The sequence below is a fragment of the Chlorocebus sabaeus genome, chromosome 22, assembly GCF_047675955.1.
Source record: "Chlorocebus sabaeus isolate Y175 chromosome 22, mChlSab1.0.hap1, whole genome shotgun sequence".
NCBI classification, from domain to species: Eukaryota; Metazoa; Chordata; class Mammalia; order Primates; family Cercopithecidae; genus Chlorocebus; species Chlorocebus sabaeus.
In genome coordinates, this window is record NC_132925.1 from 48,061,732 (window position 1) to 48,088,125 (window position 26,394).

The window sequence follows — 26,394 nt, forward strand, 5'->3', positions numbered from 1 at the left end:
ATCCCTCAACCCACCTGTCAATATTTAGGCTGTTTGTAAGCCACTCATGCAAACATTCAGTAACCCAACTACGTGTCATAGATTGGTCTGAACACCTAGCTGTTAACATAAAGATGAGCACATCAGATAAAACTCCTGCCCTATTGAAGCTAGTTCAGTAATCACACACATTCCAGCTGTGGTATATGAGGTGGAGAAGAGGTACAAAGGAAAACAGGAGGGTACCACAGGAGTCGACTGAGTGTGGCAGGCTGTGGATGGCTTCCTGACACAGTAACCCTAAGATGTTGCTTGAGGCTGAGCAGGAATTCATTAGGTGGAGACAGGGAGTGAACCCCTGCAGAGAGGAAAGAGGGGCAGAAAGCCTGGCACTCACTGGCACTGTTGATTCTCCACCTGACCTTTCAATCCCTTGCCCCTTGAGAGGAACTATCTCTGCTTTGCTCATCACTGTTGCCTTGATGCTGAGTAAAACATGACTCACAGGAAGGATGCAAAAACTACAAAAACAGAGGCCTTACTCCACTACTCCATTCTGTGACCTAAGCCATTTCACCTCTTTCAACACTCTGATACCTCTTTCAACACTCTGGTACTAGAATACCTCAGTGTTCTAATAAGTAAAATGTAAATACTTGCCTTACAAACCTGCTGAGAAGCAAATCCATTATTTAATAAATAAAAAGCACTTGATAAAAGCACTATTCCCAAAATTAAGAATTATGAGAGATCTTCAACAGACCAAAAACAAATGTTCACAGTCCCTGCTTTATTTCCATTTGTTCACACACGCTTTAAAAAAAAAAAAAAACACATGCACTCACAAAATACCCAAACATCAGGAATTAGAAGGGCATAAAACAGGGGGCTTTATAGGCTGAAAAAATACCCTAGCTTCAGAACAGAATACCAATCAAATATTGAAAATTCCTTTGTTCAAAACACAAAGATGTTTTGTTTTTAATTGGAGTTTTTTTAAGTTTTCTTTTTTTAAAAAAAAGGAAAGATTTAAGGACAAACAGCAAGCTTCTCACACTGCCTGAGGCAGGGCCTGGTTTCTCTTCCTTGAAGGCCTTTTACAGATATCAGCCTTCACTGGCCTCCATGCACAACCTCCCACTACCACCCATTCTGCCTGCCACTGCAAAGTGCAGGCACCCTGGGCCCCCCTGAGGATGCAGGCAGGGGCTACAGGGCATCCAGGATGTGGTCGATCTTGGTGACCAGCTCCTGGCGCTTTCCTGAGATGAGCTTCTCATTCTCAATGTACGTGTCTTTCTTGAGCTTGCCAGCCACCAGGCGCTCAGCCTCCACCGCCGACTTCAGCACCAGCTCCTTGACCTGTGCATCCAGCTTCTGCATTTCGCTCACCTGGCCGAGGTAAGAGCAGGGCAGGACTTGTGAGCGATCCTCCCACCCCACTCAGCAGGCCCCACCATCTCCCAGGCTTATAGACCCCAGAGCTCCACAGGGATCAGCCACAAATGCAGCCAACAGCACAGTGTCCCAGGGCAGCAGGGCTGGCTATGGAGGAAGATAGGCCTGGCTTCAAATGCCAACTTCACCACCCACAAGCCCTGTTCTTACGCCCTTGTGAACAAGCCCTGCACCATCCCTGGGCCTCATCTACGTTCCAGGACTCTGAGGACTAAGTGTGAAAGTACTTGGCAGCAGCTGGCACGTGCCCTGGCACATAGCAGCTCCTCTATGAACGTCACTTCTCTCCCTGCAGCTTGCCAACTTAGGTCCAGGGATTCAATTAGGCAAAAGATCAATGGCAAGGGAAGGGGGGGTGACAGCCATTGTCACCTACTGTATGTCACATTGAGGACTGGTATAGTCACATTCATTCAACATTCAACAAATTAGTGAGCCATGGCGCGAGGCACAATTCTAGGTTCCAGAAAACAGCACTAAGGACAGATAAGGGATCTTGCCCTTAGATGCTGACATATAATTCACACTTAAGTAGAAGAATAAATTGTTTCAGAAAGTGGTAGGTGTGGGCCAGGCATGGTGGCTCACATCTGTAATTCCAGCACTTTGAAGGCCACGGCAGGCAGAACACTTGAGCTCAGGAGTTCAAGACCAGCCTAGGCAACATAGCAAAACCCCATCTCTACAAAAAATACAAAAAATTAGCTGGGCATGGTGGTGTGCACCTGTGATCCCAGCTACTTGGTAGGCTGAGGTAGAAGGATTGCTTGAGCCTGGAGGTGGGGCTTGCAGTGAGCTGAGATTGCGCCACTACACTCCAGCATGGGCAACAGAGTGAAACCTTGTCTCAAAAACAACAACAAAAAAAGTGAGGCCGGGCGTGGTGGCTCACGCCTGTAATCCCAGCACTTTGGGAGGCCAAGGCGGGCAGATCACGAGGTCAAGAGATCGAGACCATCCTGGCTAACACAGTGAAACCCTGTCTCTACTAAAAATACAAAAAAATTAGCCGGGCGTGGTGGCAGGCGCCTATAGTCCCAGCTGCTGGGGAGGCTAAGTCAGGAGAATGGCATGAACCCAGGAAGCGGAGCTTGCAGTGAGCCGAGATCGCACCACTGCACTCCAGCCTGGGTGATAGAGCGAAAAAAGTGGTAGGCGCTATGAGGAAATTCACATAGAGTGAGGAGAGGGAATGCCAGGAAGTGGACAGGGAGTCAGTGACTCTGAGGGGCACCTCTGCGAAAAGGTTACTATCCTCATTTACAGATAACTCCTTTACATAGTTTGTATCAGGCAGGGTTCTGAATATTTTGCATGCATTAACTCATTTTACACTCACAACCCCTATGAGGGGCTAACAGCATTCCCATTTTACAGATGAGGAAACTGAGGCACAGAAGTTAGGTGACTTGGCCAGGTTTACGAACTCTGAATCAGAGCCTGGATTCGAACCTATTGATTCTAAAGTCTAGGTTCATTTTACCATGACATAAGCAGCCTGGGACCTACAACAGTCTGGCCTCCAGGAGAGGATGCAGCTACTCTCAATATTGACCATATGGGCACACAGTGCTGAGGAGGCTGGCAGAGCTTCCTCCACACCCAGCTCACAACCAGGACCCCAAAATCCCTTGTTCCTCCACGAGGATTGGCACCACATGAAAAGCTATGGCCAGATGCAGTCTCATCCCACAAGCATGCAGGTAAGCAAGAGAGTTGCCTAGTGTCTGCCCTAGACAGAGCAGTGAGGCATGGAGAGCCCCAAGCCAAGCAACTCAGTGATGCCCGACACTTACTCTGTCACATAGATCAGAGCCCTCTGTCTTCAGCCTGGACTGCAGCAGTGCAATCTCACTGGTCAAGGCCTTGTGTTCGGTCTCCAGGCTCTTCTTGCCACTGTTGAGGGTGGAGATGTCCCGGGATTGCTTGTACCTATTGACAGTCTCGTCAAAGTGACGGTAAAGGCCTATTCTCTTGTTGACCAAGGTCAAGACCTGCTCTGTGATGCAGGCTACCTTCATCCTGGCTTCTGCGGCCGGATCCTGAAGGAAGGAGAGGTACCATGTGTGACAACATCCAGGCTTGGGTCCACTCCAATCTTATCTCCAAAGAACATCTGCCACCACCAGTCATCCAAAAAAGAAATGCCACCATCTTGGAAAGTCAGAGTCAAACCCCTACTGACACCTAATCTGGACCAGGTTCAGCAATGGGCAAAACTAGGGCCATAAACATGAAGCCAACCGGCCGGGCCTGGTGGCTCATGCCTGTAATCCCAGTACTTTGGGAGGCCAAGGCAAGCGGATCACAAAGTCAGGAGTTCAAGACCAGCCTGACCAATATGGTGAAACCCCATCTCTACTAAAAAAAAACAAAAACAAAATTAGCCGGGCATGGTGGCAGGCACCTGTAATCTCAGCTACTCAGGGGGCTGAGGCAGGAGAATCACCTGAACCCGGGAGGTGGAGGTTATAGTGAGCCAAGATTGTGCCACTGCACTCCAGCCTGGGCGACTGAGCGAACTCTATCTCAGAAAAAAAAAAAAAGATGAAGCAGACTTTTTACTTCACAGTCCAGTAAGGCAGACAGATAGATGTGAACAAGGATGATAATGTCAGTGTGCCCTGCATATATATTACAGCAGTCTTGCCCATTTAATCAGCAGGAAACATTAGATAAACCAAAATTAAGGGACATTCTATAAAACTGGTCTCTATACTACAAATGTCAAGGTTATTAAACACAAAGAAAGGACCAGGAATGGTGGGTCACATCTATAATCCCACACTTTGGGCAGCTGAGGCAGGAGGATCACTTGAGGTCAGGGGTTCAAGACCAGCCTGGGTAACATAAGGAGACTCCATCTCTACAAAAAAAAATGTTGGCCAGGTGCAGTGGCTCACACCTGTAATCCCAACATTTTGGGAGGCCAAGGCAGGCAGACTGCTTGAGTCCAGGAGTTCGAGACCAGCCTAGCCAACATGGCGAAACCCTGTCTCTAATAAAAATACAAAAAATTAGCCAGGCGTGGTGGTGCATGCTTGTAGTCCCAGCTACTCAGGGAGCTGAGATGGGAGGATCACTGTATCCCAGGAGGTCAAGGCTGCAGTGAGCCCTGATCGTGCCACTGCACTCCAGCCTGGGTAACCGAGTGAGACTCTGTCTCGAAAAAAAAAAAGAAAACAACTTTTTTTTAATTAGCTGGGCATGATGGCATGCTCCCAAACTACCTTGGAGGATGAGGTGGGAGGATGGCTTGAACCCAGGAGTTCCAGGCTGCAGTGAGCTGTGATTGATCAGGGGACAGTCAGCAAAATTATGGACTCCATGTTGGTCAACAGTACCAATTAACTGGCCAATTAATAGTATTAATTAACTAATTAATTAATTACACTATCCATTCTTTGAGGAAGAAGGCACAGAAGGCAGAACAGTGGAGCCACTCACCACAAAGTTCTGAACATGCTGTTCTACCAGATTTTTAGCAACATTACATTTACTGAATTTGATCATTATATTGTGATTATGTAAGAGAATACCCTTGCTCTCAGGCTACACACATGCTCAACTATTCAAGGGTAAAGGGGCACAATGTCTACAACTTAACCTCCAATGATTCAGCAAAAATAATTAAACACACACCCACACGCATGCATGCACGCACGCACACACGCACGCACACACACACACACAGAGTTATTCCTCCAGGTCCCCCACTCTCCGACTATCTGCACATACTCAAGTCCTGTAGTCAGCCCTGCAAAACCCAAGCATACAAAAAGTCAGCCCTCCACATATTTGGTTTCAGATCCCTCAAACACTGTATTGGGTATTGTATTTCCTATTTGCATTTGATTGAAAAAAATCTGGCCAGGCGCAGTGGCTCACACCTGTAATCCCAGCACTTTGGGAGGCCGAGGCGGAAGGATCACAAGGTCACGAGATTGAGACCATCCTGGCTAACACTGTGAAATCCCCGTCTCTACTAAAAATACAAAAAATTAGCCGGGTGTGGTGGCACATACCTGTAGTCCCAGCTACTCAGGAGGCCGAGGCAGAAGAATTGCTTGAACCCAAGAGGCGGAGGTTGCAGCAAGCCGAGAGCACACCACTGCACTCCAGCCTGGGCAACAGAGCAAGACTCCGTCTCAAAAAAAAAAAAAAAAAAAGAAAAGAAAAGAAAAACATAAAAACATCTACATATAAGTGGACCCACACAGTTCAGCTGGATCAACATCTTTGCTCACAGGTCCCACCAAAACCCCTCCCTGCTGTCTCAAAAACATCAGCCCCTCCAGCTGAATGCCCTTCCCCACCTTCTTTGCCTGTCACCTCTTCAGGGTAGCTTTGGGGCCTGCCAGGTTGCCCCACTCAAAGCACACCCTTGGTGCACACCTGTAGTCCCAGCTACTCAGGAGGCTGAGGCAGAAGAATCGCTCAAACCCAGGAGGCAGAGGTTGCAGTCAGCAGAGATAGCGCCACTGCACTCCAGCCTGGAGACAGAGCGAGACTCCATCTCAAAAAAAAAAAAAAAAATAGAAAAAAGCACACCCTGTGCCTGTCATCACATTCCCACAGTCCTCAAGCACCAGCTATGCTCATCTCCTCCCCCAGGTCTCACCCACCTGACTACAATAAGTGCCTGGTACTAGCACCTACCCTGGGGCATGGTGCCAAGAGCCCTAAGGAACAATGAGAGAATGAGAAATGGAGGAAAGAAGGAAGAAAAGACCAAGAGGATGACCTGAGGATAACGGCAGTGCAGCCTGGGGAGGACCAAGGAGTCACGGAGCCTGTCTGTCAGGGAGCAGAGAGTGGGGGTGGGGAGAAGGGTGCTGATGGGGCCAGGTTAGTGGTTTCTGCTCCCAACAAGGGATCACCACAGGGGAAGGGAGAGGGGACACTGGCGAGGGGACTAAGAGGGGAGTTCCACCTCCCAAGTTCCACTGAATAACAAGAAGCAAAACAGCTAAATAACAAGCACCAATCTTCATTTTTCCTACCTCACCTGAGCATCCAAGTTACTCTGTCTCCAGAGACAAAACAAGACAGAAGCAGGGACTTAACCTCCTGTGCTGGTGACCACAAGCAACAAAAACAAAGTACCCTTCTGGCAAGGATGAGCACAGGCAGAGGTCTTTTGGCCATGGCGTCCTGCCCTGGGCTCACTGTGAGGATCAGTGCTCAAGCTGGCAAAATATTACCAAGGACACAAATGACAAGTAGGAAGAAGGCTGAGAGGGTACCTTAGTGATGGAGAAGTCCAGCCGAACATAGATGATGACGGTGAAGAACAGGATGTAGAAGGCCGCCACCACCAGCAGGGGCTCCTGCAGCATGAGCACCTTGTTGAACGTGTAGTGGACCTGAGAGAAGCAAGAGGACAGCTTCATCAGAGTTGCAGGGACACGGGAGCCTAGACTCACCCAGGCTGGCCCACTTGACCTGCTGCCCCACCCTAAGACCAGAAGACGCTGTGAGCTCAAATGACTCCAGCCCAAGGAAGGACGGGGGATGAGTTCTTGGCCCCAGAGCTCACTGTCTGGGGAAGATGACATGGAAGACAAACAGTGGAGCCACTCACCACAATGTCCTGAATGTGCTGTTCTACCAGATTTTTCTTGTAGGCAACAATCACAGGGCGGCCGAATGTGTCCAGATAGGTGTAGTGCAGCTCATCTGGGGCACGGCTGATTTCATAGGGACTATCAATTTCAATGTTCCTGGACGATGGGAATAAAACATAGCCTCCAACTAACTATTCCAATAAACCAGGTTTAGAATCAGAGAATTCCAAGGCTAAGGGGCCTTTCAAGGTCACTAAGTTTACACTCCTCCACTCTGCTCCCTTCCCAGCTATGGAGAACACCCACTCTCTTGAGACAGGGGAGCCAGTGCCACAGAGCCCTCTGTTTTAAAGCCCTTGTCTGCTGGGACAACAACTGTCCCTCTGAATCTTCCACTCCCAAGTTCTCACAGATACTGGCCCCACTCCTTGGAGTCACAAAGTTGACACAGCTCTCCTGTACATCCGACCCAGTGAGTCCCTCGGGGGCTTGAACAGATGCCTCATGGGCTGTTCTGAATGTTCTTTCTCTTCACATGAATAAGAGCTTCTTACGGGGCAGGGGACATGTCCTGCTTTTGTCTGCCCAGGCCCACTGTCCCTTCTCCTGGTAAACAGCACAGCCTGGATTTGCGTGAGGAACTATCCTTCCCCTATGGAATGTTCTCCACAGGAAGAAAATCAAGGGGTCTCTCATTCTGTCAGTCAGAGTGGACATGTCACTCAAGAGAGGCCAAGTAGATGTTCCCTGATAAAGTAAATCTAGAGCAAAGTGACACAAAGACTGTGCCCCTAGAACATATGCTCCCATTAGAGTACCACAAGGGTACAACCAGAAAAATCAGGTGCAAAGGAAAGGAACAGTCACACTCACTTGGCTCCTTCAGGCAGGATGATCTTCACAGTCAGAGAATCTATCACTTGTTCATCAAACACATGGTCTACAAACCTCATCTTCAGTGCATACTGGTCACCTGAAGGATCAAGCAAGCATAAGCAATGATGTGGAAAACAGATCAAATGGGCAGGAGAGAAAGAAGTACAGGGGCTCACATAAAGACAAAGCAACTAGACAGCAAAACCAAAAACCCACGGACCATGTTTACAACAAAACCAGGCAACAAAGTATCTCTACTGAACCACACAACACAGAGACAGGGATGGGGGTCAAAACACCGACAGCCACAAGACCTTCACGTTATCAGTGTCTGTAAAGGAGAAAGCAGAGAGGAGCAACAGGGCAACTGGTGTGCTTGAGAACAGCAGAACCCCAAAACACACAACCGGGATTCCCTAGAGAGCACAAAAGGCCAATGTGAGGAGTGGCTGAAACTCGGAGCACTCGTGCCCTGCCTAATGGTGAGTGAAACGGGCCTGCAGAAGGTCACGAGTCTGCAGCAGTCTAGTCCCTGAGAGCAGAACTCCCCTTCTGGAACAGTGCCCTACAATGAGAAGAAACTGCTCAACACAATCAAAATTGAGCATGACAGGGACAATGGAACTCAAAAACCGCACAGGTGAAAGCTCAGAAATCAAGTCACATGTTTTTGCAGTATACTACACTAAAATAGCAGAGATCTGGGAAGGTACAAAAGCCACCCTACACCATCCCTCCTTTGGAAAGGTCACATTAAAAATGATCAACAGACAGTGGCTCATGCCTGTAATCCCAGCACTTTGGGAGGCAGAGGCGGGCAGATCACCTGAGGTCAGGAGTTCAAGACCAGCCTGGCCAACATGGTGAAACCCTGTCTCTACTACAAAAATTAGCCAGGTGTGGTGGCACATGCCTGTAATTCCAGCAACTTGGGAAGCTGAGGTAAGAAAATTGCTTGAACCCAGGAGGTGGAGGTTGTAGTAAGCTGAGATTGTGCCACTGTACTCCAGCCTGGGCGACAGTGCGAGACTCCATCTCAAAAAAAAAAAAAAAAAAAAAAAAAAAAAAAAAAAAGGAAGAAGAATAAGTTATATAAGAAAAATGGGATGAAAATGAGAACATCCCTATAAGAAAATGAAAACATGCCAGAAAGACGTCCATAAAAATGAACCAGGAGACTGCTCCTGCTATTCCTAAACAAGCTAAAGGTAATTTAAAAATGACACAAGTGATGCAAGAACAATGTAAACAATTAGAAAAATTCAGGCTGGGCGTGCTGGTTCACGTCTGTAATCCCAAGCACTTTAGGAGGCCGAGGCGGGTGGATCACCTGAGGTCGGAGTTCGAGACCAGCCTGGCCAACACAGTGAAATCCCATCTCTACTAAGAATAAAAAATTAGCTGGGCGTGGTGGCATGCGCCTGTAGTCCCAGCTACTCGGGAAACTGAGGCAGGAGACTCTCTTGAACCTGGCAGGCGGAGGTTGCAGTGAGCTGAGATCGCGCCACTGCACTCCAGCCTGGGAGGTTACAGTCAGCTGAGACTGCACCACTGCACTCCAGCCTGGGTGACAGAGTGAGACTCCATCTCAAAAAAATAAGTAAATAAGTAAATAAATTAGAAATAAAAAGCATTTTAGGAATTAAGGCTAAGCTAGATAGATTAGAGTGAATATAGATGGATTAAAGTGAATAACAACAAACAATAATGCTTTAAGATAAATGCGAAGAAAACCAACTTTAATTATTTTTTAGAGACAGAGTCTTGCTCTGTCACCCAGGATAGAGGGCAACTTCCTGGGCTCAAGTGTTACTCCGGCCTCAGCCTCCCGAGTAGCTAAAACTACAAGTGTGAGCCAGATAATTTTTCACTTAAAAAAATTTTTTTGTAGAGACCCGTTTTCACAATGTTGCCCTGGCTGGTCTCAAACTCCTGAGCTCAAGCAATTCTGCCTCAGCCTCCCAGAAAAGTTTTAAATGAAAAAACGGGCCTGGCACAGTGGCTTCAACCTATAATCCCAGCACTTTGGGAGGCCAAGACAAATGGATCACTTGAGGTCAGTTCAAAACCTGCCTGACCAACGTAGTGAAACCCCATCTCTACTAAAAATACAAAAAATAGCCAGGCATGATGGCAGGTGCCTGTAGTCTCAGCTACTCGGGAGGCTGAGGCAGGAGAGTCGCTTGAACCTAGGAAGCGGAGGTTGCAGTGAGCGGAGATGGCGCCAAGGAAAACAGATGTAGGAGTTAACTGCAGATTAATAGATAAGACAGGCCAGGCGCAGTGGCTCACGCCTGTAATCCCAGCACTTTGGGAGGCTGAGGCAGGTGGACCACAAGGTCAGGAGATCGAGACCATCCTGGCTAATATGGTGAAACCCTGTCTCTACTAAAAAATACAAAAAAAATTAGCTGGGCGTGGTGGTGGGCGCCTGTAGTCCCAGCTGCTCGGGAGGCTGAGGCAGGAGAATGGCGTGAATCCGGGAGGCGGAGCTTGTAGTGAGCCGAGATGGCGCCACTGCACTCCAGCCTGAGCAACAGAACGAGACTCCGTCTCAAAACAAAAAAAAAAAAAAAAAAAAGATTGATAAGACAAATTGAAGAGATTGAAAAGGGCAAAACTAAGGTATAGTATGTAGAGACATATACTTGGGTGTTAAAACTACAAAGAAATTCAAGAAAGTGATTACTCAAAGTCAGGGAAGTGATTACTTTATGGAGAAGGAACAGGTGCATGGAACACTTTTTGAGTAGCTAGCAAATTTTGGTTTATTGACGGGAGGGGGTGGAGAGTGGCACAAGGTGTTCCTCTTATAATAATTCACTGAACTATATATATTTTTGTGTAGTTTTCTATATCTTATTTTTCAATAAAAAGGTTTAAAAAAAAAGACTTGGCTGGGCATGGTGGCTCTCACCTATAATCCCAGCACTTTGGGAGGCCAAGGCGGGTGGATCACCTGAGGTCAGGAGTTCAAGACCAGCCTAGCCAACATGGTGAAACCGTGTCTCTACTAAAAATACAAAAAATTAGCTGAGCGTGGTGGTGGGCGCCTATAATCCCATCTACTCGGGAGAGTGAAGCAGGAGAATCACTTCGACCGGGAGGTTGAGGTTGCAGTGAGCCAAGACTGCACCATTCCACTCCAGCATGGGTGGCAAGAGTGAGACTCTGTCTCAAAAAAAAGAAAGACTTGAAGAAAATACGACAAAATGTTTACAATCATTAGTTCCGGGTGCTCATATAAAAGTGTGTTTTTTTATTCTCTGAATTTTATTTTTTAAATAACTCAAAAACTATTTAAAGGAATTTAAGCGGTTCCATCTAATGACAGAACTACAAGGAGAGGACTTTTACATGCTGTTCGAATTGACTATCAAATGCATGTATTACTTTTACAATAGTAACTTGTACCCACTTAATAAAAGTTCCTGATAAACCAGTCTTCCTAAGAATGACAAATGAACACTCCCTATCTATAAAGACTGGTAATTGAAAGAAAAAAAATGCACAAAATTAAAGAAAAGGTTAGTTTCTCCCTTGCTATTGAAGACTGACCCAAATTATAGAGGTACTCATAGCTTGGGAGGTTGTAGCCAACGATGTAATGAGTCTTCCACCCGCCAAAGAGAGGGAAGCGAGGCCGGATTTCCATCTCTACGGAGTCATCCAAAATAAGGAGGTGGCTGGTGGAAACATTGCCAATCTCATCCCGGTAATAAACATCCTGGGCAGCAGCAGGGAGGATGGTCTGCAAGAGAGTAGATATGCCCTTCTATAACTCCAGGAGTCAGCTCAAAGAGGAAATGATCCTAAACACAGAAGACTTTCTGCACCAAGATCCTCACATGGTACTACTTAATTAAAACAGTCCCCAAACACAATCTAAAAAAGTCTAACTTTCCCACAAAGGTTTCAGAATTTCTAGAAATTGCGTCAACCTCTCAATCAAGGGTGCTAACTACCCAAATTCTTCTAAACAGTAAATAATTAAGGGAATTGCAAATACCTTTGTGAACACTGAAGACTTGATACAAAGGTAAAAATAATCTTTCAAGTTATTTTGCAAATAAAGATGGAATATGGAAGAAATTTCATCAAATTACTAGGTGGTAGGGTTACAGAAAGGGTTTTTCTACTTGATATTCTTCATTGTATCTTCCAAATCTGTCAGTGTATTTTGATCATGGGAGGAAGGGATAACACCTTTCTTCACATACTGACCCCTTCTATCATACATAAGTTAAAAAAAAAAAGTTTATCAGATTTCATTTATAAGACAAAAAAGATTTAAAAACTATATGCAATATGATAAAATGTTTTTTAAAAACATTACAAAAGGGCCGGGCACAGTGGCTCACGCCTGTAATCCCAGCAGCCTGTAATCCCAGCACTTTGGGAGGCCGAGGCGGGTGAATCACCTGAGGTCAGCAGTTCGAGACCAGCCTGAACAATGTGATGAAACCTCGCCTCTACTATAAACACAAAAATTAGCCGGGCATGGTGGCATGCGCCTGTAATCCCAGTTACTCAGGAGGCTGAGACAGGAGAATTGCTTGAACCCGGGAGGCAGAAGTTGCAATGAGCCAAGATCGGGCCACTGCACTCTAGCCCTGGGCAACAATAGTGAAAACTCCATCTCAAAAAAAAAAGAACAAAGAAATAGGTCAAAATGTCAGCTGTGTTTGGGTGGCGTGGTACTGAGTATGCTTTTCCTTTTTCTATTCAAATTTTCATTTAAAAAATACGGTTTAGGCCAGGCATAGTGGCTCACGCCTGTAATCGCAGCACTTTGGGAGGGCAAGGCAGGCAGGTCACTTGAGGCCAGGAGTTCAAGACTAGCCTGGCCAACATGGTGAAACCCCGTCTCTACTAAAAATACAAAAATTAGTCTGGGCACAGTGGCTCACGCCTGTAATCCCAGCACTTTGGGAGGCCGAGGCAGGCAGATCACGAGGTCAGGAGATCAAGACCATCCTGGCTAACACGGTGAAACCCCGTCTCTACTAAAAGTACAAAAAATTAGTCGGGCATGGTGGCGGGTGCCTGTAGTCCCAGCTACTCGGGAGGCTGAGGCAGGAGAATGGCATGAACCAGGGAGGCGGCGCTGGCAGTGAGCCGAGATCACGCCACTGCACTCTAGCCTGGGCGACAGAGCAAGACTCCGTCTCATAAATAAATAAATAAATAAATAAATAAATAAATAAATAAATAAAAAACCACCTCCTGGGTTCAGGTCATTTCTCCTGCCTCAGCTTCCCGAGTAGCTGGGACTACAGGCACCTGCCACCACGCCTGACTAATTTTTTGTACTTTTAGTAGAGACGGGGTTTCACCGTGTTAGCCAGGATGGTCTCGATCTGATCAAGATCCACCCGCCTCGGCCTCCCAAAGTGCTGGGATTACAGGCGTGAGCCACCGCACCCGGTCATGGGGAGGTATTTTTAAAGATTCTGTTGGTTTCTAATACTCCCAATCAACAACATGAACATCAGTCAACCCTAAACAACTGCCTATATATTTAGCTAGTTTCAAAAAGCAAAGAGTAAGTAGCTATGATGAAGTCCTCATTTCTCACAATGTCCAAGTTGAACATTCCATACCTTAAAAGAACGGATGGAGGATATTCCACTATCTGGCTGTCTCTGGTAATCATAACGTGAGAAAGGCCCCTTAAGCACAGCTCCTGTGTGCTTCAAGTCCACATTTTCTTCCACAGCAATATTACCCCAGTGAGAGACTTCAATGACTCGGGTCATGCTGGTGATGGTCAGGAAAGGGCTGTTGTTCTCATAATGTACTTTAAAAGTATCCTGGAAGGAAGGAAACAAATAGTCCAAATTTTGGCAACAGAGCAATCACCATTAGTTTAAATCAAATTGATTGGAGACAACCTATGTATCAGCAACAGAATGGGTAAATTATGATGTATCCAACGTATGCAACATTTTAAAATGATGTTTACTAGGACTTCTTGCTAACATATGGGAAAAAATGTTCATGATATATTATTCAAAAAATAGGACACAAAACAATAACTAATGTGTTTGGAGCTGATTGTATGTATTAGGCAGTTTTATGAGTTCTAAATAAGTGCATTATCTCATTTCATTCTCAAGACAATATGATGAAGTAAGAACTACTTATCCCCATTTGACAAATAAAAATCTCAAGGCCTAGCAGTTTCCATTACCTTGTTCAAGGTCATAAATCTAAGTAGCAATACAAGGTCTGCTAAGTTCTGACTTCGCTTTTTTTTTTTTTTCTTTTTGAGACGAGACAGAGTCTTGCTCTGTCACCCAGGCTGCAGTACAGTGGTACAACCTCAGCTCACTGCAACCTCTGCCTCCTGGGTTCAAGCGATTCTCTTGCCTCAGCCTCCCAAGTAACTGGGATTACAGGCATGCACCACCACATCTGGCTAATTTTTGTATTTTTAGCAGAGATGGGGTTTCACCATGTTGGCCAAGCTGGTCTCGAACTCCTGACCTCAGGTGATCCGCCCACCTTGGCCTACCAAAGTGCTGGGATTACAGGCGTGAGCTACCACGCCGCCCAGCCAGCTATCATGCCCAGCCTGATTTCACTCTTCTATATGTTAAACATCACCTCTCAATAAGGCCCAACACACCTTGCTTCCCAAAAGTCCATGAAAAAGACAATCTATTTTGTTAGCTCTTACAGCTAGTTTATTCACTAGTTTACTCATTCTATGACTAGATTTTTAAAAGTACAATTCACTCATAATCATATTTGATAGCATTTAATGCCAGTACAAGCAAGGGCATAGGGAAACCAGCAGTTTCACACAGCTGGAATCCTAAAAAATTGATTAAATCTTTTGAAAAACTACTTGGCAAACTACAGCAAGAGGTTTTTCTTTTTTTTTTTTTTTTTTATTTTTTTGTAATGAACAGGGTTTCATTCTGTCACCCAGGCTGGAGTGCAGTGGCACAATCTTGGCTCAATGCAGTCTCAACTTCCTGGGCTCAAGCAATCCTCCCACCTCAAGCCCTATGAGTAGCTGGGATTCCAGGTGCATGACACCATGCCCAGCTAATTTTTTGTATTTTTTGTAGAGACAGAATTTCACCACGTTGCCCAAGGTGGTCTCAAGCAATCTACCCACCTTGTCCTCCCAAAGTGCTGGGATTACAAGCATGAGCCACTGTGCCCAACCAGCAAGAGATTTTTAAATGTTCATATCCTTCAATTTGAAAAACATTACTTCAGAAAATCCTGAGAATACAAAGTTATGTGCAGAGATGTATATTATAATATTAAATAGAAAAAAAAAGACTGTTTAACTATAGAAACTTGGCAAATGAGCTCTAGACATCAAATCAGTGAGTTAGCCACTTAAAAACAGTGTAGCAGCTGGGCACGGTGGCTCACGCCTGTAAACTTTGGGAGGCCAAGGCGGGCAGATCACAAGGTCAGAAGTTTGAGACCAGCCTGGCCAATATGGTGAAACCTCATCTCTACTAAAAATAGAAAAATTAGCCAGGCGTGGCCGGGCGCGGTGGCTCATGCCTGTAATCCCAGCACTTTGGGAGGCCGAGACAGATGGATCACGAGGTCAGGAGATTGAGACCATCCTGGCTAACACAGTGAAACCCCGTCTCTACTAAAAATACAAAAAAATTAGCCGGCCTGGTGGCGGGTGCCTGTAGTCCCAGCTACTCGGGAGGCTGAGGCAGGAGAATGGCGTGAACCCGGGAGGCGGACCACGAGGTCAGGAGATTGAGACCATCCTGGCTAACACGGTGAAACCCCATCTCTACTAAAAATACAAAAAAATTAGCCGGCCTGGTGGCGGGCACCTATAGTCCCAGCTACTCGGGAGGCTGAGGCAGGAGAATGGCGTGAACCCGAGAGGTGGAGCTTGCAGTCAGCCAAGATCACGCCACTGCACTACAGCCTGGGCGACAGAGCGAGACTCTGTCTCAAAAATAAAAAAATTAAAAACTAAAATAAAAACATTAAAAAAAAAAAGAAAAGAAAAATTAGCCGGGCGTGGTGGCAGGCGCCTGTAGTCCCAGATACTCAGGAGGCTGAGGCAGGAGAATTGCTTGAACCCAGGAGGTGGAGGTTGCAGTGAGCTGAGATTGAGCCACTGCACTCCAGCTTGGGTGACGGAGTAAGACTCTATCTCGAAAAAAAAAAACAAAAACAAAAACAAAAAACACGGGTCCGGGCACAGTGGCTCACACTTGTAATCCCAGCACTTTGGGAGGCCAGAGTGGGTAGATCATTTGAGGTCAGGAGTTTGAGACTAGCCTGGCCAACACAGTGAAACCCTGTCTCTACCGAAAAATACAAAACTTAGCCAGGCGTGGTGGCACATGCCTGTAAGTCCCAGCTACTGGGAAGGTTGAGGTGGGAGAATCACTTAAACTCAAGAGGCAGAGGTTGCAGTGAACTGAGATTGCACCACTGCACTCTAGCCTGGGCGACAAGAGTAAGACCCTGTCTCAAAAAACAAAAAAAAGGTTGACAAAGGTAATGTAGTAATATGTAAAATGTTTAGAGAATATTCTAAGTGTCAAAGGTATTACACAATACTTTTACATAATATGACATTAAACATAATATATATATTAAAAAGCCCTATGCTTAGAAATGACTCAGGTACTAAAATGTCAATAGTGTCGATAGTGGTGGTGAACTGACTTCAAATCTTCCTTTATATTTGCCAAATGGTCTCTCATGAACGTTTTTTTAATTTTTTTTTTTGAGACAAAGTCTCACCCTGTTGCCCAGACTGGAATGCAATGGCGTGATCTCAGTTCACTGCAACCTCCACCTCCCGGGTTCAAGTGATTCTCCTGCCTCAGCCTCTCGAGTAGTTGGAATTACAGGCGCATGCCACCATGCCTGGCTAATTTTTTGTATCTTTAGTAGAGACGGGGTTTCACCATGCTGGCCAGGCTGGTCTCAAACTCCTGACATCGTGATCTGCCAACCTCGGTCTCCCAAAGTACCAGGATTACAGGCGTGAGCCACCGCGCCCAGCCTCTCAAGTACGTTCTATTAACTTAAAATGGAGGCAAGTTTGAAAACCCAAAACATTTAGATTTTTAAAAGCCTGCATAGAGGAAAATCAAATCAGTGTCCCAATATGAACTCTCACTCAGTTTTAAGTAAGTAAAAGAAATCATGCAGTTAGAGAAAGCACAGCTCAGAGTGGCAAGGCTGTCATCTTCACAGAGGGCACATGGGCCCTGGGCACTCTACAACCACAACAGGAGGCACAGAGACCCCCCCGCTCCCCAAAAACAACCCCACAGAGCAACAATATACATAGTGAGCTATGTTTTGAGACATGGAGGAATATGAGTATGTTTACTACAAATCTGCATACATTTAGAAAGAAACACTAGAAGAATAAACCAAAAGCTAACATAAATGGTTACCAAGGAGAACAAATGAACGGGAAAATTGGAAGCAAGAATTCTCTGACTATAACTTGCCTGTTTTTTTTGGAGACAGACTCTTGCTCTGTTGCCCAGGCTAGAGTGCAGTGACATGATCTTGGCTACTGCAACCCCTACCTCCTGGGTTCAAGCAGTTCTCGTGCCTCAACCTCCCTAGTAGGTGGGACTACAGTTGAGTGCAACTACACCCAGCTAATTTTTGTATTTTTAGTAGAGATGGGGTTTCACCATGTTGGCCAGGCTGGTCTTGAACTCCTAGCTTCAAGTGATCTGCCCCACCTCAGTCTCCCAAAGTGCTGGGATTACAGGCATGAGCCAGTGCACCTGGCCTTATAACTTGTGAGATATATATATATAAAACTTAAAATGGTACATTTGGCCTTATGTATGTATGTATGTATATATGTGTGTGTGTATATATATGTACCTTATGTAAGTGCGCTTATATATATAAGGCCATATATATATGCACCTGGCCTTTTAACTTGTTATATATAACTTGTTATATATAATTTTGTTATATATAACTTGTTTTATATAATTTTGACTATGAAATCATGTTGTTTTCACATTCACAAAATTAAGTTAATAAAAAGTTCTTAAAAGTTTAAAACAACCCAAAATGAACAGCCCTAACTATGTATCAAACTGACATTTGAAACATAAAAAAACAGACCAGGCGCAGTGACTCACAACTGTAATCCCAGCACTCTGGGAGGCCGAGGCAGGCGGATTACCTGAGGTCAAGAGTTCGAGACCAGCCTGGCCAACGTGGAGAAACCCCGTCTCTACTAAAAATACAAAAATTAGCCAGGCGTGGTAGCGGGCACCTGTAATCCCAGCTACTCGGGAGGCTGAGGCAAGAGAACTGCTTGAACCCAGGAGGCAGAGGTTGCAGTGAGCCAAGATCGCCCCACTGCACTCCAGCCTGAGTGACAGATCAAGACTCCTCAAAAAAAAAAAAAAAAAGAACAAAAAAAGACAAAAAAACCAAACAATTATTTCACGTAGCATTAGAACAAAGTATTTTGGTTGCACATCCTTAATGACACATGTTCTAAACACACGGAGAGATGCAAAGCAATCTTTTTCTTTTAGAGTGGGGAGGTGCAATCATAGATACCTGTAGCCTTAACCTCCTGGGCTCAAGTAATCCTCCCACTGCCTCCCAAGTAGATGGGACTACAGGAGTGTGTCACCTCGCCCAGCTTAATGTTTTTTGTAAAAATGAGGTCTCACTATGTTGCCCAGACTGGTCTTGAATTCCTGGTCACAAATGATCCTCCCGTATCGGCCTCCCAAAGTGCTAGGATTACAGGCATGAGCCACTGCACCCAGTGCAAAGAAATCTTAAACGTCTAAAATATCCACATTTTTTAGAAATGGTAAGGAAGTAGGTAGAGTAAAAAGACATGACTCCTGAGATTTCCTTTAAAATCCTCTAGGAGCCGGGCGCAGTGGCTCACACCTGTAATCCCAGTACATTGGGAGGCCAAGGCGGGCAGATCACCAGGTCAGGAGATCGAGACCATCCTGGCTAACACGGTGAAACCCCGTCTCTACTAAAAATACAAAAAATTAGCCTGGTGTGGTGGCGGGTGCCTGTAGTCCCAGCTATTCAGGAGGCTGAGGCAGGAGAATAGCATGAATCCAGGATGCAGGGCTTGCAGTGAGCCAAGATTGCGCCACTGCACTCCAGCCTGGGCGACAGAGTGAGACTCTGCCTCAAAAAAAAAAAAAAAAAAATCCTCTAGCAAAGAGGCCAGGGACCACGGCTCATGCCTATAATCCCAGCACTTTGGGAGGTCAAGGCAGGAAAATCACTTGGGCCCAGGAGTTTGAGACTAGCCTGAGCAACAAAGCAAAATCATGTCTCTACAACAAAAATAAAAAATTAAATGGGCATGGTGACACACGCCTGTCATTCCAGCTACATGGGAGGCTGAGCTGGGAAGATGGACTGAGCCCAGGAGTTTGAGGTTACAGTGAGTTATGATTATGCCACTGTACTCCAGGCTGGGCAACAAAGCTGGATCCTGTCTCTTAAAAAAAAAAAAAAATTTTTTAAAGTACTCCACCAAAGAAAAAAAGAGGTGGGCTAATTATGGTAACCTGATAACCACTGAATCTAAGTGATGTGTGTAGGAGTTTATTTATACTAGTCTTTGTACTTTGGCATGTTTGCAATTTGCCATAGTAACAAAATCTTTGTAAGCCTTAATTTCGCCCTCTCCCTTCAAGTTCCAACCGAGGCCCAACATTCAAGGAAGGCCTTCAACCACTCAGACAGCTTTGCTACCCCAGTATCTGCCCAGCCACACTATCTCAAGTCCTTACTGCCTCTGCATGGAATGTCTTGCTTCCATCTCCCCCAACACCCATTCCACCTCTCCGAATGCTACCCCCAGCCTCTACCTGTGATCCCCAAATGAGAAACAAGACCCCATGGAATCATTTCACTGCAGGTTAAACACTTTTGGAATGACCTTAGAAATGACTGCAGATTCCATCCATCCCACACCACCCAAGACTATCAACCAATAGTCACTCTGCAAGACATTCTCTGAAGCAGACAGGGATGGGCTGGACTCCACCTGAGCCTACCTGACTATAGGCAGGGACATCTCTGAAAGGCCCATAATCCAGTAGGTCCTCAGAGCGCGTGGGGTTCCCCAGTTTGGTGTAGCTCTCCACATTTCGAGAGGCAAGCTTCACACGCATGGTTTGTGTCTTCGTTGGATAGGGAGAGTAGAAATAATGGTTCCCCTCAAACACCACAAACTGTTTCTCTGACTGGGTGATCTGGGTTGGATACGGCTGAAGCACATGGGTGTAGACTGTTTCCACAATGACTGAAATCTTGGCCCCAGGATCAAGGGCAACTGGGAGCTTGACTATGAAGAATCTCCCACTAAAGGAAGAACAAGGCAAGAGAAATAAGAGAGACTGAGGATACTGAAAACACTAGTAGCAGTTCAAACTCAGAATAAAATTTTGAACCCAAAACAAAAGCAATTTCTCTATCTTTAAGAGATCACCTTTTTCTTTTTGAGATGGAGTCTCGCTCTATCACTCAGGTTGCAGTGCAATGGTGCGATCTTGGCTCACTGCAACCTCTACCTACTGGGTTCAAAAGATTCTACTGCCTCAACCTCCCAAGTAGCTGGGGATTACCTATTAGAATGTTTTTAACTTTTGTTCCATTGTTGAACATTTATGTTGTTTTACACTCTTGCTATTTACAAACAGCCCTGAAAGAAACAGCTAGATATTTGTCTTAAAAGACTTAAATTATTTTTTTTCTTTTTCTGAGATGGAGTCTTGTTCTGTCACCCAGGCTGGAGTGCAGTTATGCGATCTCAGCTCACTGCAACTTCCACCTCCCAGGTTCAAGTGATTCTCTTGCCTCAGCCTCCCGAGTGGCTGGGACTACAGGCACCCGCCACCATGTCCGGTTAATAAAAGACTTAAATTATTACATTAAAGGTGATCTCTTGGCCAGGTGTGGGGGCTCATGCCTGTAATCCCAGTGCTTTGGGAGGCCGAGTCAGGCAGATCACCTGAGGCCAGGAGTTCAAGACCAGCCTAGGTAACATGGCAAAACCCTGTGTCTACTAAAAATGCATACACACACACACACACACACACACACACACACACACACACACACACACTAGCTGTGTGTGGTGGTACACACCTCTAGTCCCAGCTACTCAGGAGGCTGAGGTGGAAGGATGGTTTGAGCTCCCTGAGGTGGAAGGATGGAGGTGGAGGTTGCAGTGGTCAACATGGCACCACAGTAATGCAGCCTGGGCAACAGAGCCAGACCCTGTCTCAAGAAAAAAAAGAAAAAATTCCTCTAGGACAGATGCAGTGGTTCACACCTGTAATGCCAGCACTTTGAGAGGCCAAGGCAGGAGGATGGCTTGAGCTCAGGAGGTCAAGATCAGCCTAGGCAACATAGCTAGACCTCCTCTCTAAAAAAAAAAGAAAAGAAAAAAAGAAAAGAAAAAAATGTGTAATACAGCAGGCACTTCCTGAGCAACTTGCCTAGTTTATGATCCCATATGAGCCCAACCCTGACATAACCTTTAACAAGAGACAAGGTATATTGTTTGTCAGCTTACCTTTTACCCTTAATTTTGGTTTCACGTACTTCCAAATTGTTGTCTTCCTCATCTTCTCCCTTCACCTAGAACAGAAAAAGATAGTTTATTCTTCACGTCTTTTGGCTTCTAAATTTTGAGTCAATAATTAACCAAGTGCTTCAGTACATCCCCATTAAAGTAGTCAAACTACCAGAACTTTTTAGAGATTGAATTTTCTTTTCAGTAACATTTTTTTTTTCTCTGAAACACAAGAATATTGTCAAAGACTTACTTTTACAAAGTGGCATATGGCCAGACGCAGTGGCTCACACCTGTAATCCCAGCACTTTGGGAGGCTGAGGCAGGCGGATCACCTGAGGTCAGGAGTTCGAGACCAGCCTGACCAACATGGAGAAACTCCATCTCTACTAAAAATACAAAATTAGCGAGGCATGGTGGCACATGCCTGTAATCCCAGCTGCTCAGGAGGCTGAGGCAGGAGAATCGCTTGAACCCGGGAGGTGGAGATTGCAGTGAGCTGAGATGGCACCATCACACTCCAGCCTGGGCAACAAGAGCAAAACTTCGCCTCAAAATAAATAAATAAATAAATAAAAGTGGCATAAAACTTCTATAAATGCATAACATTTTCCTGAATGATGAAATACACATATACACAGAAAGATTACACTTCCAAATATACTTCTCAAAGGCTTCTTTCTTGATGCTTTTCTTCCTCATTTATATTCAGATAAGCATACTCAAAGAAATGTATTTAGTGATGTAACAGAAAAGTCTCGGGGCCGGGCGTGGTGGCTCACGCCTGTAATCCCAGCACTTTGGGAGGCCAAGGTAGGTGGATCACCAGGTCAGGAGTTCAGGACCAGTCTGGCCAATATAGTGAAACCCCGTCTCTACTAAAAATACAAAAAATTAGCTGGGTATGGTGGTGTGTGCCTATAATCCCAGCTACTCGGGAGGCTGAGGCAGGAGAATTTCGTGAACCTGGGAGGCAGAGGCTGCAGTGAGCTGAAATCATGCCATTGCACTCCAGCCCAGGCAACAGTGCAAGACTCCGTCTCAAAAAAAAAAGTCTCAGGGGTTTTTATTTTTTATTTTTGTACAGACAGGGTCTCCCTATATTGCCCAGACTGGTTTTGAATTCTTGGGCTCAAGCAATCCTCCCACAGATTACAGGCATGAGATACAACGCCCAGCTTAAAACTGTTTTTTCACTAATATAAAAGTTAAAACTGGCCAGGCACAGTGGCTCACGCCTGTAATCCCAGCACTTTGGGAGGCAGAGTGGGGGGGGTGGATCACCTGAGGTCAGGAGTTCGAGACCAACCTGGCCAACATGGTGAAACTTCGTCTCTACTAAAAATACAAATTAGCTGGACGTGGTGGTGGGCGCCTGTAATCCCAGTTACTTGGAAGGCTGAGGCAGGAGAATTGCTTGAACCCAGGAGGCGGAGGTTGCAGTGAGCTGTGACCATGCCACTGCACTCCAGCCTGGGCGACAAGAGTGAAACTCCATCTCAAAAAAGAAAAAAAAAGTTGGTCGGGCGCGGTGATTCACATTTTGAGAGGCCGAGGCAGGCAGATCACGTGAGGTCAGGAGATCGAGACCATCCTTGCCAACATGGTGAAACCTCATCTCTACTAAAAATACAAAAATTAGCCAGGCGTGGTGGCGGGCACCTGTAAGCCCAGCTACTTGGGAGGCTGAAGCAGGAGAATCACTTGAATCTGGAAGGCAGAGGTTGCAGTGAGCCGAGATCGTGCCACTGCACTCACTCCAGCCTGGGCGACAGAGTGAGACTCCCTCTCAAAAAAAACAAAAAACAAAAAACAGTTAACAGTGGCAAAAATCCCTTGGGGAGGAGCCAGTGACCACTGTTTGGGGTACCTCACAGCAACAAGCTATGTAACCAGGAAAAGGACGTTCACTCCAGCAGGCTGCAGGGGTTTTCTGAGAAAAAGTAGTTATCTCCAATCATAAGACTCTGGAGCAGGCTGCAAGGGAAAAGTGTATACATACCCCACTGATCTCTCTGCCAACCCACCCTCAACTGAAAAAAACAAAAATTAGGCTATCTTTTAGGACTTAAGTAGTGATTCCCAGTAGGATACAAAAAGCTGTAATGGTGAACTTTTAAAATATTGTATCAAAAAGTCTAAAACAATCATACAATCATCCTCAATAAAGCTGTACAGTCTAACACAAACAACAAGTTTCATGACTTTGACTAGAATCTTATCACAATGGGAACCAGCCAGGCCAAGTGCAGTGGCTCACACCTGTAATCCCAGCACTTTGGGAGGCCAAGTCGGGCGGATCACGAAGTCAAGAGATCGAAACCATCCTGGCCAACATGGTGAAACCTTGTCTCTATGAAAAAAACACAAAAATTATCTGGCCATAGTGGCACGCGTCTTTAGTCCCAGCTACTCAGGAGGCTGAGGCAGGAGAATCACTTGAACCCGGGAGGCAGAGGTTGCACTGAGCTGAGACCGTGCCACTGCACTCCAGCCTGGCGACAGAGTGAGACTCCATCTCAAAAAAAAAAAAAAAAAAAAAAAATTAGCCGGGCATGGTGGCATGGGCCAGTTACTCCAGAGGCTGAGACAGGAGAATCGCTTGAACCCAGGAGGCAGAGGTTGCAGTGAGCCAAGATAGGGCCATTGCACTCCAGCCTGGGCAACAAGAGTGAAACTCCGTCTCAAAACAAAAAAACAGAAGAAAGAAAGAAAAGAACCCACTGAAAAACATTTCAACAACCTCATCAGTTTCCAACACAACTGTTGGAAAATATGCACCTCCTTGTTAAGTTCATCATCCAGTTGTTTCCCACTGGGATAAGAGTACAAAATAGCACATATATCCATTTAACTAGTGTCTTGGACTACAAAATTTAAAATGATTTTAAATAAATCTGTTGATGTGACTGCAGGTCTTATACCCAATACAACCCTACCTCACAGCCATCAAAGCCAGAAGAGGCAACATTATACAGTGTGAGAATACACAATTATGGAATAATCTGGAGCCCTGACTTACTCTGCACTGTAAGACCACATGTAGGGGGCTAAATAACTTAATCTGCCAGACTACAGCCTCCTTGCCTGCTATATGAGGACTTATACCTTAAATGGTTGCTATGAGGGCTAAATTAAAATATATTTAAAATACCCACCGTAATATCTGACACAAAGTAAAGTCCCAGTAAGAAAGTACCTTACCACAAAAACAAAGAACAAAAGGAAACTTCTGGAGGTGACAGATATGTTTATTACCCGGATGGTGGTAATGGTAACACCAGTGTATATGTATTTTGAATATATTAACAATAGGCAGTTTTTTGTATACCAATTATACCTCAATAAAGTTGGGAGGAAAAATAAAAACAAGACAAAATAAGCACATTAACCTAGCTCGCAGGCATGATGGCAGGATAGCCGAGCTTCTGCTGTGGTCCACTTATACTGTAACAAGCTCATTAGATCACAACTGGCTTCTATAAAGAATAGGATTTAACATTCAAGACATGCAAAGGTGGCAAGGCAAATTTACATGAAGTTTTGATCTATCTTTCCACAAGCCTTTGAGTAAAACTGTATTTCATCACGGACAAGGCATGAAAGAAAATAGGAGTCATTTCAAAAACGTAATCTCTATAAACCCAGCTTTATAGCTCCATATTCAGTCAGAGAACGAAGCTTGCTTAGAGGGAAATGTGACACTGTAATGACTATTCTCTCAACAAATAATTAGGTAATCATTTAATGAAATTGTTTAACAACAATAGTAATAAAAAACAAACCTCTGTGTACGTATATTCTCTCTACTCCCAAACCCAACATTTTCTTTGGTGATCACTGAAATACCTGGAAACACTTAAGCCAAACACAGCCATTTGTTGCCGAGGTTAAGAATGAGAAGCAGTAGGGGGACGGGTGAAAACTGGACTTTCCTTTTCTGTACGGCATAAGAAAACTTATATTACGTGCAGGAATTTCAAAATTAACTTTAAGAAGAGTTTTAACATTTAGAAAGTGTTCATTAGCAACCTTAAGAAATGCGTCACATTAATAGGGATTTCAAGTGATTACCGACTTAAAGATGCCAAACCTGTTACATTTCTGATGGTTCTCTATGTCTAGAAAGAAGCACCTACAGCGGACCAGATACTGAATTAAGAGAATGAAATTCATTTTAATTCATTTATTTGTCCTCCACTTGGGCCACCGCGTCAGGCCGTGAGAAATGAAGTCCGGCGCCCGCTGGCACCGGGCCGAGCGGCTGCCGCGCTCGCCTTACGAAAGGGAGATGCGTTCTATTGGCCAGAGGTCGCCCGAGCGGTGCCGAGAACGGCCCCAGCAAGGGCAAGCTCCGAGGCGGGTCCGCCACGAATCCCAGCAGCTGCCCACGCGAGCAGCGACCCGCGCGGGGGAAGGCCAGTGCTGACGTGGCCCAGGCATGAGGGTGGGCGTGCATCGGCCGCGGAGGCGCCGGGGCCCCGAGGCAATCCCACCGACCCCTGCGCCCCGCCCGCCGCCTAGGTCTCCGCATTTCCTGAGGCCTAGAGAGGCGCGGGCGGAGTCGGGGGACCGGCAGGAAGGGCCCCGGGAGCGGCGGCGAGGGGTGGCCCGCACTCACCTGCACGCCCAGGTGCGCCAGCCGAGCCTCGAGCTCAGGCTCCAAAGCCAGAAGGAAAGAGGTAGCTCGGGACGTGGAGCTGCCGCCCAGGTGCGCCAGGACCACCTCGGCCGTCACCTTAGCCAGGTGGCTGCTTAGGTCCACTGTGCGCTTCACGTCCTCGTTGATCAGCGGCGGTGCCTCGGAGGAGGCACTGCCTGACGCCGGGGTCCAGGACCCGAGCAACAGGAGCAGAAACAAGCGGGCGACTGGCGCCTCCATGACCGAGAAAAGCAGAGGGCCAAGGCGGGCAGAGCCCCGCCGCGGTAGCCCGCCCTCCCGCCACTGAG

The 26,394-nt window shown here is 46.0% G+C and overlaps 1 protein-coding gene across 1 annotated transcript; it reads right to left on the minus strand.

The window, feature by feature from the left end:
• Positions 1 to 749: 749 nt before the first annotated feature.
• On the minus strand, positions 750 to 26,394 carry RPN1 (ribophorin I). The gene is made up of 10 exons (XM_007985442.3): positions 26,066 to 26,394; positions 21,445 to 21,509; positions 19,922 to 20,228; positions 13,484 to 13,693; positions 11,439 to 11,631; positions 7,878 to 7,977; positions 7,022 to 7,160; positions 6,684 to 6,803; positions 3,234 to 3,479; positions 750 to 1,371 (listed from the first exon to the last, which is right to left on the minus strand). Exons 1-10 carry the CDS (start codon positions 26,324 to 26,326, stop codon positions 1,189 to 1,191), a joined length of 1,824 nt encoding a protein of 607 aa, XP_007983633.1. The 5' UTR covers positions 26,327 to 26,394; the 3' UTR covers positions 750 to 1,188.

What these genes read in the sequence shown, in the direction of transcription:
- RPN1 (XM_007985442.3), bottom strand. Translation starts at nt 26,326, where the DNA reads ATGGAGGCGCCAGTCGCCCGCTTGTTTCTGCTCCTGTTGCTCGGGTCC. An exon ending in TGAGTACCTCTATAATTTGG is followed by an intron (nt 7,978 to 11,438) that starts GTCAGTCTTCAA and finishes TTGATCCTTCAG; the next exon opens with GTGACCAGTATGCACTGAAG. An exon ending in TGGACTTCTCCATCACTAAG is followed by an intron (nt 3,480 to 6,683) that starts GTACCCTCTCAG and finishes TCCTTCCTTCAG; the next exon opens with GATCCGGCCGCAGAAGCCAG.